Below are 17,403 nucleotides of genomic sequence, written 5' to 3'. Positions count from 1 at the left end.
TCCATTCATAATCTCTTCAAAATTTTCTCTTAGTATTTAATTTTATTTCCAAAATGCAGAAAGGGATCTGCCTATTAGTTCTGTGTTAAATGAGGGAATGGAACTATAACTGATGCTTTATTATAAGTTATATTTACCAATTATAATTGATCATTGACAATCAGAGAACAAATTATAAGAAATAGGGTCTGAACTTTCTCATTTTTATTAAATAAATAGAGGCCGGATACCAGAAAAATTTTCTGGGTATGCTCTCTGAAAAAGAAGGTCCACATCTGTCCAAGTATACGAAAAAAGAAGAAAACTCATAAGCACTGCTGTAAAGCCAAAGTTACATATATCCTTTTATGCCCTGAACTGGTCTCTCAGCTTCTTGCAACCATGAAATTTCTTCCTCTTTAAAGAAACAAAATTAGATCCAGCCTGAAGAAGAACCTTACTCCTGATTCTAGCAGTTACAGGTTGGCCCCAGAGAAGTGCACTGGGATGAAATCCTAAGTAGAAAGGTCTTGAGGTGGAAGTCTCCCAGGTTGTTTCAAAAGTTTTTTGCGAATAGAGACTGTGTCTTTATCTGATGTTGTTATTGATTGTGCGGAGTAATTTCCTGCACATATGAATAATTCAGTAAATATGATGATTCAGAGAATACAATAAATTCTTGCGTCGTAAGTGAATGAAAGGGGGGACCTTGATAGAAGGTTATTACACATATTGAAAATTAATTCCTGTCCCGTTGCAGTATTTAGGATTCTGAACAATATGTAAAGTAAAAGTGTAAGTTAAATACGTAATTAAAATTACATACATCGAGAAAAGTGCATTTAAGAGGTGCAGTTTGAGTGGTCCCATTTCTGTAGCTTTTTCACGACCTTTTAGATTCCTTAGCTTTAAATCCAGTAAGAATCTTGAGGAACGGAGGTCAGGAAAGGTAATGAAGATTAGATCTTAATTTTAGCGGTTTACTCAATACAGCTTGTTTTGGTCCCTGCCACGTGAGACAAGTCCCAAGCCGGATATATTCTGGTGCCAAATATAGAACTCCACAAGGTAAATAGTTGGTAGGTTTCAGTGGAAGGAACGAGTGAATGAATGAACGAATGAAATGAGTTCAGAATGGTGGTCTCTCTGAAGTACCCAGATTTGACTCCTAGAGTATCAGAGCCAATTTTCCAGTTTTGCTTAATAATTCCTGTACTATGTTAAGGATGAGAGCAAAGAGTAAATTATTAAATGAAACAATGAACATTAATAAGTAGGCGGTTCCGATATTGCGACCAATTCTGTCCAAACTAGGCTTCCGTAGTCTTTGCGTCCCTAACTACGCGAACACGCCGGTAGTGATGTCGCGAGATTTGGAGCTCGCGGGAAAACTTGTTTGAGCGTGTGAGTGGGGCGCGCGCGCGCGGGACATTAGAGTGTCTGACCCTGGGAACTCGGGCTGGAATGAGCCTCTGGGTGGACAAATACCGGCCCTGCTCCTTGGGACAGCTGGACTATCACAAGGAGCAGGCGGCCCAGCTGCGCAACCTGGTGAGTCGGCGGGACGGGGCGGCGAGAGCCGGGGGAGGGGAGGAGCGCCACTCAGGGGTTTCGCGCCCCTCAAGAGCGGAGCTTTGCTCGGGCTTTAGATGTCAAGTGCTGTGGAGAACAGTAAAACAGGGACGGGGACAGACTGTGGGGCCGGGGGCTGTGCTTGCAAACAAAGAAAGTCTCCCTGAGGACTGTCCTCTTTGATTTTCTTAGCCATGGGATATATTTTATTTTCTTTGTCCCGTTTTTTATTGTATAGGGTTTGGAATAAATATTTGAACAGATTTAGTATGTTAGTCTTGAGTTAATAGATTTGCTTTTCAAAAGTATTCACCTGTTTACGTTTTAATCTTCAACTTAATAAAACTGTGAAACACGGCATGACTTTTATTTTTGCTGAGATCGAAATTTTAAAAATGAAGGCTGTATTTGTGGAGCATCTCCTTTTTCCATGCATTGTATTAGGTGAATAGTTCCTTTCCTTGACACTTCTTTCTTTCAGTGCCAACGTTAGATAAGTTTTTAAAGTATTAAAGTTCACTTAACAGCACTTCTGTTGATACTTACTTATTTTTAAATGGTTATTTATAAAATTACACTCACAAGATTTTATGCATCTGAAGTTAAGGTCCGTGTTCTTGTCATCTTTATAACCTTCACAGTGCTGATCCCCAAGCCTGACTGAGCATCAGAATCACCTGTGAACATATTCAAAATACGTAGGCTTGTTCTGTAATACAGAACTACTCCAGCATCCTACTCCATTCTCTTGGTCTTAACTTGTGAGATTACACGGACCTGACTTCCAGCTCCCTGCATCTGCACTTGCTGGAGGCTTTTTCTTGCTCACACCTCTAAGCAGACTTGAAATGCTAGGGAATTAACACCTCCCCCATTTTTTTTCCCAAGCTAGCAAAGGTTTGAGGAGGGGTTTTGTATCATATTCCAGCTTCCCCACTCCTTGGGTGGTTTAATACTGTAATGTATTTTCACACTGGCTTCAGGTGTATCCCCAGCAGGATCAAGCTCCAGATGTCCAGAGTGGTATTTAAGTGGTAACACTTGTTGGCTGCCTTCCTTTCCCCACTTCGCTTTTCTTCTCCCCTAAAAAGTTTTCCTTTACCTTCCAAATAAAACCAAATGCACTCATTTCTTATCCAAGGGACTCTTTGTAGAAGTGCAAACTATGGCAGTCATCACAGTCTCAGTTACTGAATCTTAGTCTTGTGGATGGAGTCCTGGAATTAATCAGTCTTTCCTTAAAAGTTTTTTTTAGCATATCTGATAGCCAGGTTTGGGATTTCTTGCTTTCTAGCATATAGTATTGTATCTTACATGTACTGTGCTAGATATATAAGTTCAGTTCAGTTGATCAGTTGTGTCCAGCTCTTTGCAACCCCATAAATCGCAGCACGCCGGGCCTCCCTGTCCATCACCAACTCCCAGAGTTTCCACAAACTCATGTCCATCAAGTCGGTGATGCCATCCAGCCTATCTAGCATTAATTCCAGGGGAATAATCGATTTAATAGTTAAAGATACATCTGTCTCTATGTTCATTGACACACACGTTTTTGAACTTTCATAAAGACATAAAATATTTCATACATAAAAAGTTTCTACACGTAGGGGTGGTGGCTTCTCTAGGGAAAATGCTTTATCCGTTTTATTCCAGGTACAGTGTGGTGACTTTCCACATCTGTTAGTGTATGGACCATCAGGTGCTGGAAAAAAGACAAGAATTATGTGTATTCTACGTGAACTTTATGGTGTTGGAGTGGAAAAATTGAGAATTGAACATCAGACCATCACAGTAAGCATTTCACTTTGAAACCGAAATATATATGATTACCTCCTTTAAAAACAATTTTTATGAGAAACACAGACACTATTCAGTAATGTGTTATTAATAGTATGTGTTTATTTTTGTGTATTATCGTGGAAAAGGCTGTGAAAGGGCATATGCAGATTGTTTATAATGATCTGCTGTTAACTGGGGATAGTTTGGAGGTTTCATTAAGAATGGGGCTAACATTAGTGGTGATTTTTATTTCTTTAATAAGCATAAATTGTTTATATAATTAAAAAACAATGAAATACAGATAATAGGAGAAATAGCCAATAAACATTAAAAAAATAACTATTTTCTTTGTCCACAGACTCCATCGAAAAAGAAAATTGAAATTAGCACTATTGCAAGCAATTATCACCTTGAAGTTAATCCTAGGTAAGTGGCCACTACATAGAAATAAGCATTTTTAGAATAGTGGTGTTCAGACTTTTTTTTTTAAAGAGTAGAATGCTTTTTTGATATAAAATCATGTATGGAGAGACAAAATATAAAACAAATGAAAATGAAGCTGCCCTGTGTGAAACAGGAAGTCTAGAACCTTTCCACTTTCCCTTCTCTCTGAGATCCCTCCCCCAAGTCAAAAATTTTTAATAATTAAGTTCTTGCTCCCTAAAGCTCTGTGTGTTACATAAAGTGAATTTGGGTTACTAGTTCATTCTTTCCATTTTCTTTCAGTTTTTTAATTAGACGGTATATTGATTTAATAATACTGAGAAGGACATGATGGCTGTTTGGAAAAATAAACCTAAAGCTGATTTCTTTGCCCTCTTTTTCTCATTAAGAGTTCTTCTGTAGCACGAATAGTCAATTGGAGATTAAGCTGTTTGTTTTTCAGGTGTTTGGAATTGACATTCAACCTAAATTAACCAGGTAACTTATTTTGGTTTGTGAGGTACAGGGCTTAAGTACTAAAGCAATGATATTGGTATAAATGACGTGCTGTGGTTCACAAAGAGTCGCAAGAGTCAGACGCGACTGAGTGACTGAACTGAACTGAAACTTAATATTAAGAACATGTTTAGTGTTTTCAGTTACATTAATCGAATTTTAGTTGAGTATAGGAATGTTTCAGTTCAGTTCAGTCGCTCAGTCGTGTCCGACTCTTTGCAACCTCATGAACCGCAGCACGCCAGGCCTCCCTGTCCATCACCAACCCCCAGAGTTTACCCAAATCCATGTCCATTGTGTCAGTGATGCCATTCAACCATCTCATCCTCTGTCGTCCCCTTCTCCTGCCCTCAATCTTTTCCAGCATCAGGGTCTTTTCAAATGAGTCAGCTCTCCGCATCAGGTGGCCAAAGTATTGGAGTTTCAGCTTCAACATCAGTCCCTCCAATGAACACCCAGGACTGATCTCCTTTAAGATGGACTGGTTGAATCTCCTTGCAGTCCAAGGGATGGATTCTCAAGAGTCTCCTCCAACACCACAGTTCAGAAGCATCAATTCTTCGGCACTCAGCTTTCTTTATAGTCCAACTCTCACATCCGCACATGACCACTGGAAAACCCATAGCCTTGACTAGACAGACCTTTGTTGGCAAAGTAATGTCTCTGCTTTTTAATATGCTGTCTAGGTTGGTCATAACTTTCCTTCCAAGGAGCAAGCCTCTTTTAATTTCATGGCTGCAGTCACCATCTGCAGTGATTTTGGAACCCAGAAAAATAAAGTCAGCCACTGTTTCCACTGCTTCCCCATGTATTTGCCATGAAGTGATGGGACTGGATGCCATGGTCTTAATTTTCTGAATGTTGAGCTTTAAGCCAACTTTTTCACAATCCTCTTTCACTTTCATCAAGAGGCTCTTTAGTTCTTCTTCACTTTCTGCCATAAAGATGGTGTCATCTGCATATCTGAGGTTACTGATATTTCTCCCGGCAGTCTTGGTTCCAGCTTATGCTTTGTCCAGCTCAGCATTTCTCATGATATTCTCTGCATAGAAGTTAAATAAGCAGGGTGACAATATACAGCTTTGACGTACTCCTTTTCCTATTTGGAACCAGTCTGTTGTTCCGTGTCCAGTTCTAACTGTTGCTTGCTGACCTGTATACAGGTTTCTCAAGAGGCAGATCAGATGGTCTGGTATTCCCATCTGTTTCAGAATTTTTCACAGTTCATTGTGATCCACAGTCATTAGTGATCCTAAAACACTTCAGTTTTAAATTTTTGTGAATGTAGTGTCATTCAGTTTGCTTAAAACTGTAATCACTGAAGATCTTCAAGATTTTTCTTAGCTTACGAATAAGGGTTGCTGTTGCTGCTGCTGCTGCTGCTGCTGCTTCAGTCGTGTCCGACTCTGTGCGATCCCAGAGACGGCAGCCCACCAGGCTCCCCTGTCCCTGGGATTCTCCAGGCAAGAACACTGGAGTGGGTTGCCATTTCCTTCTCCAATGCAGAAAAGTGAAAAGTGAAAGTGAAGTTGCTCAGTCGTGTCTGACTCCTAGCGACCCCATGGACTGCAGCCTACCAGGCTCTTCCGTCCATGGGATTTGCCAGGCTAGAGTACTGGAGTGGGTTGCCATTGCCTTCTCCACGAATAAGGGTTAGTACTTATTAAATATTTACATGTATGTATTTACCACTATTTTTATTTTGTATAGTGATGCTGGAAATAGCGATCGGGTAGTAATTCAGGAGATGCTGAAAACAGTGGCACAATCACAGCAACTTGAAACAAGCTCTCAAAAAGATTTTAAAGGTATGTGATAATTTTTTTTTTTTTTTTTTTTTGGATGAGGCAGACGCTTAAATTGTAAGCAGTGGGTATAAGAGGGAAATGTAATGAGGAATGTAAATTCCAACCATTTAGCAAATATTTATTAACCTGTTCTGTGCCAAGCACTATGCCACCTTTTTTTTTTTTTTAATATGTAAAAGTGAAGAAGAGAAACAATCTCTGTGCTCCTAGGAGTTTATAGTCTAATGGAGTTGAATTGTGTGAAAAAGAGAACTGTTTGTGCCACCTATTTGTTATTTTAGAATTAGTAAAATATTTAGATGAGTAATGGAAAAACAATCTAAAATAGGGAATTTCATGATTTAAAAATAATGATTCTTTGAACCAAAGTTAATGTTCACTGGGTTTCCCTGGTAGCTTGGAGGTTATAGTATCCGCCTGGAACGCGAGAGTGAGTTAGTGAAGTCGCTCAGTCGTGTCCGACTCTTTGCGACCCCATGGACTGTAGCCTACCAGGCTCCTCTATCCATGGGATTTTCCAGGCAATAGTACTGGAGTGGACTGCCATTTTGGAGACCTGGGTTCAATCCTTGGGTCTGGAAGATCTCCTAGAGAAGGAAAATGGCAATATTTAATGCTTTTGACATATCTTGCCAAATTCTTCATTTGATTTGTGCTACTGCCAGCAGTATTTAGGAATGCCCATTTCTCTCTAACATTTATTAATTATTTTTAATCCTTGTCAGTGTTAGTAGAGAAAATAAGCTGTACTTTTTCTTTAGTGAATGTGATAATTTTACCATTTTTTCATTGCTCATTTTACTGTTTTGTGAATCATCTTACATATTCCAGCCTATTTCTTATCTTTTCTCCTTAATCTCTACATTTCAAAATAAAATTTTTTTTCAAATACACTTCTGTGGTCTTATAATTTTTCTTCTTAGTTCTCATTATTATCTTAACTGGATCGTCTAATGAAACTGCTTTGTATTTCTGGAGTTATCCTCACTACAGTTTTTAAAATATTTTGCTGTTTTCTGCCTAGCAATGATTTAGTTTTGCATTATTATTATTTTTTTTTTTGGTGCTATCCTTGTCAGATATTGCGGTTAATCTTGTTTTTATTTTTTCTATTTATTCAGTTTGGGTTTGATTTCCAGAATTTGTCATTGGGAAGCATTGTCTTGGAAGAGAGCTTCATTTTGTTATTTTCAGTCCACTGCTCTGTCAGATCTTATTGCATCAAGAACATTTAGTTCTTGTCCATGAATTGAACCCTATGGATGCTGTTCTCAGATTGGCTCTTATATTCAGTGTGCTTTTTGGGTGATTTAAGTTTCTCCTGTTCTGAAGATATCAGAAAGCTGGTGGATCCTAGCCACTTCTTCCCACACATAGTTTCTTGCTCTCACTTACTTATATTTAGGGTTCTTGGGGACAGCTTGTCACCTAGTTTCAATGTAAATGTTGTCTTGGATCTTGGAATCTGTTCTTTTATGGAAGAGATTCAAATGCTGCACTGCTACCACTGTCATCTTCTTGAAGTAATTTAATGCAACAGCTGGATTTAGTCCCTGTATACTGAATTTCTCAAACGCTTTAAGGCCAATCCTTGATTATGACCAGGTAGAATCTTATTGTGCAAGTAAGCAGATATCTTTATCCCTTATTTGCTACATCTCTTGTAATAGTGTTTTCCAAAGTATATTCCTTAGAATGCTAAGATTTTCTACAGAAGTACACACCTGAGTGAAATATTTTGGGTAAATGCAGCACACTATATCCTTGTCTTGGTGATTTTTACTGCATATAAGTATAAAAAGACTACAGTAGATTCTGCAACAAAATAACCTCTTTAACTTCTATATCCTAGTGTTTGGTCTTAGAATTTTTTCTTAGTATAAATTTATTTATTTTAATTGGAGGCTAATTACTTTATAATATTGCATTGGTTTTGCCATACATTGACATGAATCTGCCGTGAGTGCACATGTGTTCCCCATCCTGAACCCCCCTCCCATCTCCCTCCCTATACTGTCTCTCTGGGTCATCCCAGTGCACCAGCCCTGAGCATCCTGTATCATGCATTGAACCTGGACTGGTGATTTGTTTCACATATGATAATATACATATTTCAATGCCATTCTCCCAAATCATCCCACCCTTGCCCTCTCCCATAGTCCAAAAGACTGTTCTATATATCTGTATCTCTTTTGCTGTCTCACATACAGGGTTATCATTACCATCTTTCTAAATTTCATATATATGCATTAGTATACTGTATTGGTGTTTTTCTTTCTGGATTACTTCTCTGTATACACTAATAATGAGAAAATAGAGAAATTAAGGAAACAATTCCATTCACCATTGCAATGAAAAGAATAAAATACTTAGGAATATATCTACCTAAAGAAACAAAAGATGTGTATATAGAAAACTATAAAACACTGGTGAAAGAAATCAAAGAGGACACTAATTGATGCAGAAATATACCGTGTTCATGGATTAGAAGAATCAATATAGTGAAAATGAGTATACTACCCAAAGCAATTTATAGATTCAATGCAATCCCTATCAAGCTACCAATGGCATTTTTCACAGAGCTAGAACAAATAATTTCACAATTTGTATGGAAATACAAAAAACCTCGAATAGCCAAAGCAACCTTGAAAAAGAAGAATGGAACTGGAGGAATCAACCTGCCTGACTTCAGGCTCTACTACAAAGCCACAGTCATCAAGACAGTATGATGCTGGCACAAAGACAGAAATATAGATCAATGGAACGAAATAGAAAGCCCAGAGATAAATCCACACACCTCTGGACACCTTATCTTTAACAAAGGCAAGAATATACAATGGAGAAAAGACAATCTCTTTAACAAGTGGTGCTGGGAAAACTGGTCAACCACTTGTAAAAGAAGGAAACTAGAACACTTTCTAACACCATACACAAAAATAAACTCAAAATGGATTAAAGATCTAAATGTAAGACCAGAAACTATACAACTCCTAGAAGAGAACATAGGCAAAACACTCTCCAACATAAATCACAGCAGGATCCTCTATGATCCACCTCCCACAATATTGGAAATAAAAGCAAAAATAAACAAATGGGACCTAATTAAACTTAAAAGCTTCTGCACAACAAAGGAAACTATAAGCAATGGGAAAAGACAGCTTTCAGAATGGGATAAAATGATAGCAAATGAAGCAGCTGACAATTAATTTCAAAAATATACAAGCAACTCCCGCACCTCAATTCCAGAAAAATAAATGACCCAATCAAAAAATGGGCCAAAGACCTAAACAGACATTTCTCCAAAGAAGACATACAGATGGCTAACAAACACATGAAAAGATGCTCAACATCACTCATTATCAGAGAAATGCAAATCAAAACCACAATGAGGTACCATTTCACACCAGTCAGAATGGCTGCTATCCAAAAGTCTACAAGCAATAAAATGCTGGAGAGGGTGTGGAGAAAAGGGAACCCTCTTACACTGTTGGTGGGAATGCAAACTAGTATAGCCACTGTGGAGAACAGTGTGGAGAGTCCTTAAAAAACTAAATAGAGCTGCCATATGACCTAGCAGTCCCACTGCTGGGCATACACACTGAGAAAACCAGAATTGAAAGAGATACGTGTACCCCAATGTTCATCACAGCACTGTTTATAATAGCCAGGACATGGAAGCAACCTAGATGTCCATCAGCAGATGAATGGATAAGAAAGCTGTGGTACATATACACAATGGAGTATTACTCAGCCATTAAAGAGAATACATTTGAATCAGTTCTAATGAGATGGATGAAACTGGAGCCTATTATACAGAGTAAAGTGAGAATTTTTTTAAAATAAAAATAAATTATTCCCACCATACCTATAACTTTTGTATGTTTTCTCCAACGGGAAAAGTAGTATATTAGGCTTAACTATTTAGGATTTCACTCTGAATAATGAGAAAGATAAATACTCAAAAGTTTGTTTTGTTTCTTCTTGACTCAGTTGTGTTATTGACGGAAGTTGACAAACTCACTAAAGATGCTCAACATGCCCTGCGCAGAACCATGGAAAAGTATATGTCTACCTGCAGATTGATCTTGTGTTGCAATTCTACATCTAAAGTGATACCACCTATTCGTAGTAGGTGCCTTGCAGTTCGTGTACCTGCTCCCAGCATTGAAGATGTAAGTCAAGTTAAACTTTTCAGAATTCAGTTCAGATTTCATGCATACTGTGTGTACATCCCTATTGTGTTTGTTCTTGTAAAAACTTAGTGAACTATGTCAGCAATTCAGAAATAGCTATGGCCTAGGTGCTAACTCAAACCATTATCTGTATAGTAGTAAATATCAGATACCAGTATATAGAAAATATTCTTTTCTTTAAATCATCTTTTACTTTAAATAGGTAGTAATTGTGGATTTTATGAAACTAAGGGAAAGCTAGTTATTTAGTGGCTTCTACCTCAACCTGACTTAATTGGCTTGTAGAGGAGACTTGAATATTCAGGAAATAGATTTTGCAAGAAGATGATTTGGGAATTCCTAGTCCAATTCAGAGACCAAAGTTAGTCTGAGTCAACATAACATGTATTTTTTTCCTTTATCATTCTTAATGCTGCTGCTGCTGCTAAGTCGCTTCAGTCGTATCATTCTTAATAGCAATCAGTAAAAATGCCAGTTTCTCACAATAAGCAAGTGTCTGCTGTTAATAGGTTTGAGGTGATTTTATGCAAAGTAGGGATAAGTGACATTGTGTTGTGAGTTTCACTTGTAAAGATTTTGAGAGTTTTAGAGTTAAAAATGTTTATAAAGCAGCAGGACCACCAAGTTACGTCTCTCCCATGAGTACTGTTCACATCTTAGTGCCTGAGTTGTGTTCAGTTACTCTTGTGCAACTCAACTTGGCAGCCTTGTGAGCAGTGTCTTTGCCATTTGCCACCAACCTGAGGCCCTTTGTCTCCAACTCCCTGCTGCCTCGAGGAGGCTGGCAGGCATGGAACTGGGACCAGATCTTTCTCCAGGTGCCCATCTAGTTGCTAACTCTACGTGATAGCTAGGTTAGACCCCTGGCTTCCTGCTGAAGGAACAGTGGATTAAGTTAGGGTAGTGACCAAAAAAAGAAAGGTTGGGGTTCTGTAACAATACTCTTAACAGAAATTGTCTCAGCATATAGTTTAACAGATTGCCCATTTTTGTTGATTATTTTATTTGTAGATTTGCCATGTGTTATCTACTGTGTGTAAGAAGGAGGGTCTAAATCTTCCTCCACAACTGGCTCATAGACTTGCAGAGAAGTCCTGCAGAAATCTCAGAAAAGCTCTGCTTATGTGTGAAGCCTGCAGAGTGCAACAGTGAGTAAAAGGGGTCAGTTACTACAGGAATCATGTTGTGACATAAACCACTCTTGTTTAATTTATTGTGTTCTCTTTTTGTCATGTAGATATCCTTTTACTGCAGATCAAGAAATCCCTGAAACAGATTGGGAGGTGTATCTGAGAGAGACTGCCAATGCTATTGTCAGTCAACAAACTCCACAGAGGTAACCACTATAAAAGATCACCATAAAAGTTTGATCACTGAGACAGTGCAGATATTCTAAGTTCTAGATTAGCTGTTTTATACTCATTCCATGTCATTTAGCATTATAATTAAATTTAACTTATACTATACTTCTAAAGAAAAAGTAGGGTTTTAGACATTTAATGGTTCAGAATAGTTGGTGTATATCATGGCTTTTAAGAAGCTACTGGCATGTAAGTATGTAACTTAAACATAAATTGAAACAAATTTTGGAAGTTTAAGGTTTTTTTTCCCCCTCAGAATCTTGGATGATTTAATATTAATGCATGATGTGTCTAGCTTTCTAATATTGAAGATGACACTATAACTTTATAATTGATGTGTTATAGAAAGACTCTAGACTGTGGGTAGACTTCTAGTTCTACTAATTTTTAGCTAAGTGTCCTTAAGCAGGTAACTTTATAAACTTAGAGCTTCAGCTTTTTCATTTGTATAATGAAGAGAGATTGTGTGATAGTAGTTTGAGAACTAGAAGACCCTGTGCTCATGTGTGATGATAGGCTCCATTAAGAAGAATACTGCGTATGTGCCGTCAGTATGTAGGAAGTGTTTTGTGCATATTTTTTGCACAGATGTTTCTGTTTACTTCTTGGGTCTCTTATTCAGTAATAGACCATACTGAAAGTACTTCAACCACAGCCTGTTGGATTTGTTATGACTTTGATTAAGGAGGGCAATTGGCTCTTCTCCAAATCAAGAGTGACGGTCTTAAGGCTTGGTACTTTTGGAAAGTCTGGTGAAGGTCCCATAAGCTCACTGAGACACAGTCTCCTACTTATTTTGCCTGTCTGAAATGAGAAACCCATCTTTGGACTTTAGAGAGGGTTATTGATTATTTTAGGAAACAGACTAGATTGAGTGCAACCAGTGAAAGGTAAGCTTCCCTGGTTTACGTGAACATAATTGGGAGAAGGAGAAACTGTGTTTCTTCTTTTAGGTAGTATATCTGAGAATTGTTATTTTTACAAGAAATTCTTCAAAGGAAATTGTAATATGTACTGTTGGACAACCATAATAGATTAGAGGAGGTGAATGGTCATAGAAAATTGGTACTTGATATTTTATCAAAATTTGCATTGAATTCCTCTTCATCTATTTTAGTTGAAGAAATAGTTTTTGAAAAGTGCCAGATGTTTTAAGTAGATTCTTGAGAAAAGAAACCTTGACTTTAGGAAAACGTGTGCATTCCATTTTGTAAATATTGTCAGGTAGTGAAGAAATCTCAAGTTTTAAGGAAATAAAATTCAAATGAAGCATGTCTGAGGAGCTTTTTACTTTCATGAAATATTTCCACACCAAAGGTGACTTTTCTTGTTTTTTGTTCTGATTTTAAAGAAGAAAAATTGATGATAATAGTTGAACTTTCCCACTCTTAAAAGAGATTTAGGTACAGATGTTGCAGTATTTGACATTATTAAATGTATTTTTAAGACTTAAGTTGATTATTACTTTTCTTAATTCTGCTGCTGCCGCTGCCCGTTCCTCCAGTTTCCAAACAAATTTTGACAGCTCATAAATGAATTTGTCCAAGAGGAAGTGCTGCTGTTCCCTATTTAGATGAACAGATTTGTGATTTGATGCCACTGTGTGTTTAAAACAAAATATTCCTCTTAATTTCCGAAAGCCTCAAAGCTGTCCAGAAATACTAGGATGGCCACTGTCATTTTGAACATTGGTCTGCACATTACCAGTGACTCCTGATTTTTGACCTTGTAGTGCTGTAATATTTATAGTCTTGATTCTTTTTTTTGATACATCTTAGAAAATTTCTTATTTTCTAATGTGATATGTGTCTGTGATATGTGCTCAGTAGTGTCCAACTCTTTTTGACCCCGTAGACTGTAGCCCCGCAAGCTTCTCTGTCCGTGGAATTTTCTAGGCAAGAATACTGGAGTGAGTTGCCATTTCCTTCTCCAGGGGATCTTCCCCATCCAGGGATCTGAACCTGCATCTCTTGCATCTCCTGCCTTTGCAGGCAGGTTCTCTGCTCCACCTTTCTCATGTGAATAGCAGCTTAAATCTGATGAGCAATTATTATGCTGACATTTATACTATTTCATTTAATTCAAATAATAGTCCTATGAGGAATGCATTATTACCATCTTACAGATAGAAAACTGATTCTTTGGGAGATTGTTGCTTTTTTCAGGGACATTTGGTTAGTGAGAGGCAGAGGCAGTTCTAGAATACCATGTTTCTTTGATAGTATAATTTGTACTCATTATCACTTGTAACCTCCAAGAGATAATGACACAGGCTTAATAATGTAGAATGTATTAATTTTTTAGAAACAAAATCGTACTAGAACTCAGGATAAGAGAAGCATGAGAACATGTGTGAGATATAGACAGTATTGTTACAGTACAGTTTTATAGGTAAATATTGTGAGTCAGTTTTTCAGAAATAAGCTATATACATTATTATTACCATCTGTCATTTTTACATTAAGGATCAGATTTTATTTGGGGTACATACTGTCACGTCCAAGAGACATTAAGGCCTTTGGAATCAGACTTGAGGTAATGCTGCTTCAGTTATATAAGTTTTGCTGGAAGCTTAACCTCTCTGAACTTCATGTTCTCTTCAGTGAGAGACTTGTGTTTGTGAGAAATAGCGTACAGCAGTGAACCTCATACAGATAAGAGATTAAATAGATGCTTTGGCAGACACTGGAAGGGTATGGGCTAAGACAGATTTGTGCTTAAATCATGGCTCTGCTATGGTCAACTTTGTCAGGTTATTTAAACCATCCAGGCCTTAGTTTTTTCTTTAAAAAAAAAAAAAATGGAGATAATGCCTCACCATAGCTGGTGTGGTGACTGAGTTAAATTATTGTCATAGTGTCTTGTGTATAGCAGTTGCTCAAAAAATGGTAGTCTTTTTTTCCCACTTATTTAGTTTTATTGTGGCACAACTTCATACTCCTGGAATCTCAGGAAAGGGGTCTTAACTTCTGCTTTGAAGAAATCTTTTAAAAATCACTTCCCTGATTGATCTGAAATAAAGAACATAAAGCCATCTTGTTTTGGTAAAGATTCAAAACAATATTTTTTCTTTAGGGATAGGTAAGTATATTTAGAAAGATTAAGTTACTTTTGTAAATATAATTTGTTACTTTTCTTCTTGCTGTTTTAATATGTTACATGTATATTTCCCTCAACCAGTTTTTCTTCCTGAAAGTGTTATGAGGAGGGCTTAGAATTATGAGCTTATAGAGCCCTCCAACAAATGGCCATATTCACTTAGCCAGCCTGGTTTGTGCCTACCTGTACCCTCTTGTAATGCCCCTTTTATGACAAAACAGCTTTGTTTCTCTGCTATAATGTCTTTTTTCCTTTGCAGTCGAAATGATAACAACATGTTATATTCATGGCTATATTTTCTTTTCTTCTGTAATTGACTTATTATTTAATATTTTCATAACCATTTTCTCATTTCCTATGTATCATCTATCTGGAGAAGGAAAGAAAAATATTACTTGATGTATCATTAAAGTATATTAAAATTGGTGGTGTGAATAAGCTTAACCCTTACTATCCGTGAAGTCTTCTGTATTTTTAGTGTATATATATAAATACTATGTTGGTGTGTGTCTGTATATGTAAATGAATATAAACGTTGTCTGACTTTAAAACAGTTCTATAATTTTGTTTTAGAAAGATGAACTAAAGTTAGGAAAAGCTCCCGTATATATATCTTAAATATGATAAGCCATTGAAGAAAATGTTTGTATTGGGATGTGTAATTCTTACAGTAAGATGGCACAGTAGGTACTTGGAAAAATGATCTGTTTTCATCACAAAGTATTGTTTTGTTTTGTTCAGGCTCCTTGAAGTTCGTGGAAGACTGTATGAGCTTCTAACTCATTGTATTCCTCCTGAAATAATAATGAAGGTATTCTGATTTCAAATCTTGTGCTGTCTATAACCATACAATTTGGACTTTGATTATGGGGTATCATGGCTTTTGCTGCACAAAGATATGTTGTCAGTTCTTTCTGTCTAGCTCATTAGTTCAGCAGATACTCAGAGTCCAAATTGTATGGAACTTGTAAGGTGTGCCAGTCACCGTTAGGAGTGTGTTGAAGAAAACAAGGGTGGGCCTGCTTCAGAGAAGTTACATTTTGGTGAAATGGAATGGGAAACAAGAAGCAAGAGGATTTCAGAATGGTCTAAGTACTACAAAGATGAAATGATAAAAATGGAGGGCTGAGTTATGGAAGGTCAGTGATGGCTTCTGTGGAAGGTATGTTTAATCTGAAACTTGAAGGATTGAAAGATGGATCCATGCAAGTAGTCAGGGAATAGTATTAATATTTTAGACAGCAAGCCTCAGTGCACTTGAAAATTGAGGTTAAAGAAGGTGGTAGTGATTTGTGAGGGACAGCTTTAGGTCTGGTCTGAACCTAATTGACTCTCTAGCTAGAAGGATATTCTAGATTGACTGTTACATCTTAGGTAATACAGAACTTTTTATTTCTTTGTATTTATTAAAATTACATGAAAACATTCAAATGATACTAAATATATGAAGTGAAAAGTGAAGGTTCCCCCTTCTGTTTTCATAAGCCCTCTTTTCAAGTCACATTGAATTGAGTCCATGTATGTAAGTTTCACAAAGCTTTAGTGTCTTTTACACTATTTTGCTTTTTAAATTCAGCAGTGTAGTATGGATGCTATTTCATGACAGTACAGATTTACCTCATTCTTTTTGGTACATGACTGGGATTTCATTGTATGACTATACCAGTTTTTTGGATATAACCCCTGTGTTACAACTGAAGTCTAGTGTTAGACTTCAGGTTGTCTACAGAGTATCATAATTAATAATGCTACAGTAAGCATCTTTGTACTTAAATCTTTGTACACTGAAGTATTTGAGGTTGAAATATGATAGATAACTACCACATTTTTACTCTATAGAATAGTACGTTCTTTAGAAGTCTGCTTAGAAGTCTGCTGGTCCATCAGAAATAAAAAAGAGAACATATCAGTATTTAAGTTTCACTTCCTTTTTGAGTGAGAAAAGTAAAGCGTGTTTAGCTAATATTTTTTTAATTATTACTTTTAAAAATTGCTATTTATTTTTCTTTAGGGCCTTCTCTCAGAGCTTTTACATAATTGTGATGGACAACTGAAAGGAGAAGTGGCCCAGATGGCAGCTTACTATGAACATCGTCTACAACTCGGTAGCAAAGCCATTTATCACTTGGAAGCATTTGTGGCCAAATTTATGGCACTTTATAAGAAGTTCATGGAGGATGGATTGGAAGGCATGATATTCTGACATCTCTCAGTAATTCTTCCTAATATTTCTCAGTATCATCATTTATGTTCAATTTATATTGGAAGAGCTGCAGATAAAATAAACTAACATTACTTAATTATGTGTTATTTGTGTTGGTTTTTTTTTTTGGAGGGGGGAAGGTAGTAATTTCTTTGAATTATTAATCATTATTCTCTGAGTTAGATAACTGCTCCTGTACTGTTGAAGTGTATTGAAAGGATACAATTGGAAACTGTAGAGTCTAGGAACATGATTTTAATTTACTTTAAAAGTATGTTTTCCAAGTATGCAGTGTTGATCCTCCCATTTCCATCCACTCTCTCCCCTGCTGAAGGAAATTGACCTAAAAAATCAGGGTTTGTTTTCTTACCTCCAGATGACCATTTTTGGCCACAGGTGCATAAATTTTTGCTTGGCAAGTCATTATTTTTAATCATATTTTCCCTCAACCAAGAATTATATTTTTGCAG

The 17,403-nt window shown here is 36.9% G+C and overlaps 1 protein-coding gene across 1 annotated transcript; it reads left to right on the top strand.

Annotated features, from left to right (window-relative positions):
- The first annotated feature begins 1,366 nt into the window (after window positions 1-1,366).
- On the top strand, window positions 1,367-17,030 carry RFC3 (replication factor C subunit 3). Its single transcript, XM_004012131.6, has 9 exons — window positions 1,367-1,530; window positions 3,205-3,342; window positions 3,689-3,756; window positions 5,980-6,077; window positions 10,068-10,249; window positions 11,282-11,418; window positions 11,508-11,606; window positions 15,472-15,541; window positions 16,742-17,030. The coding sequence occupies exons 1-9, from the start codon at window positions 1,444-1,446 to the stop codon at window positions 16,931-16,933; spliced, it is 1,071 nt and encodes a 356-aa protein (XP_004012180.1). The 5' UTR covers window positions 1,367-1,443; the 3' UTR covers window positions 16,934-17,030.
- Window positions 17,031-17,403: the final 373 nt, after the last annotated feature.

Source organism: Ovis aries, chromosome 10, assembly GCF_016772045.2.
Source record: "Ovis aries strain OAR_USU_Benz2616 breed Rambouillet chromosome 10, ARS-UI_Ramb_v3.0, whole genome shotgun sequence".
Classification (NCBI taxonomy): domain Eukaryota; kingdom Metazoa; phylum Chordata; class Mammalia; order Artiodactyla; family Bovidae; genus Ovis; species Ovis aries.
The sequence above is the reverse complement of the archived record's forward strand: the minus strand, read 5'-3'. Positions and strand labels throughout refer to the sequence as shown.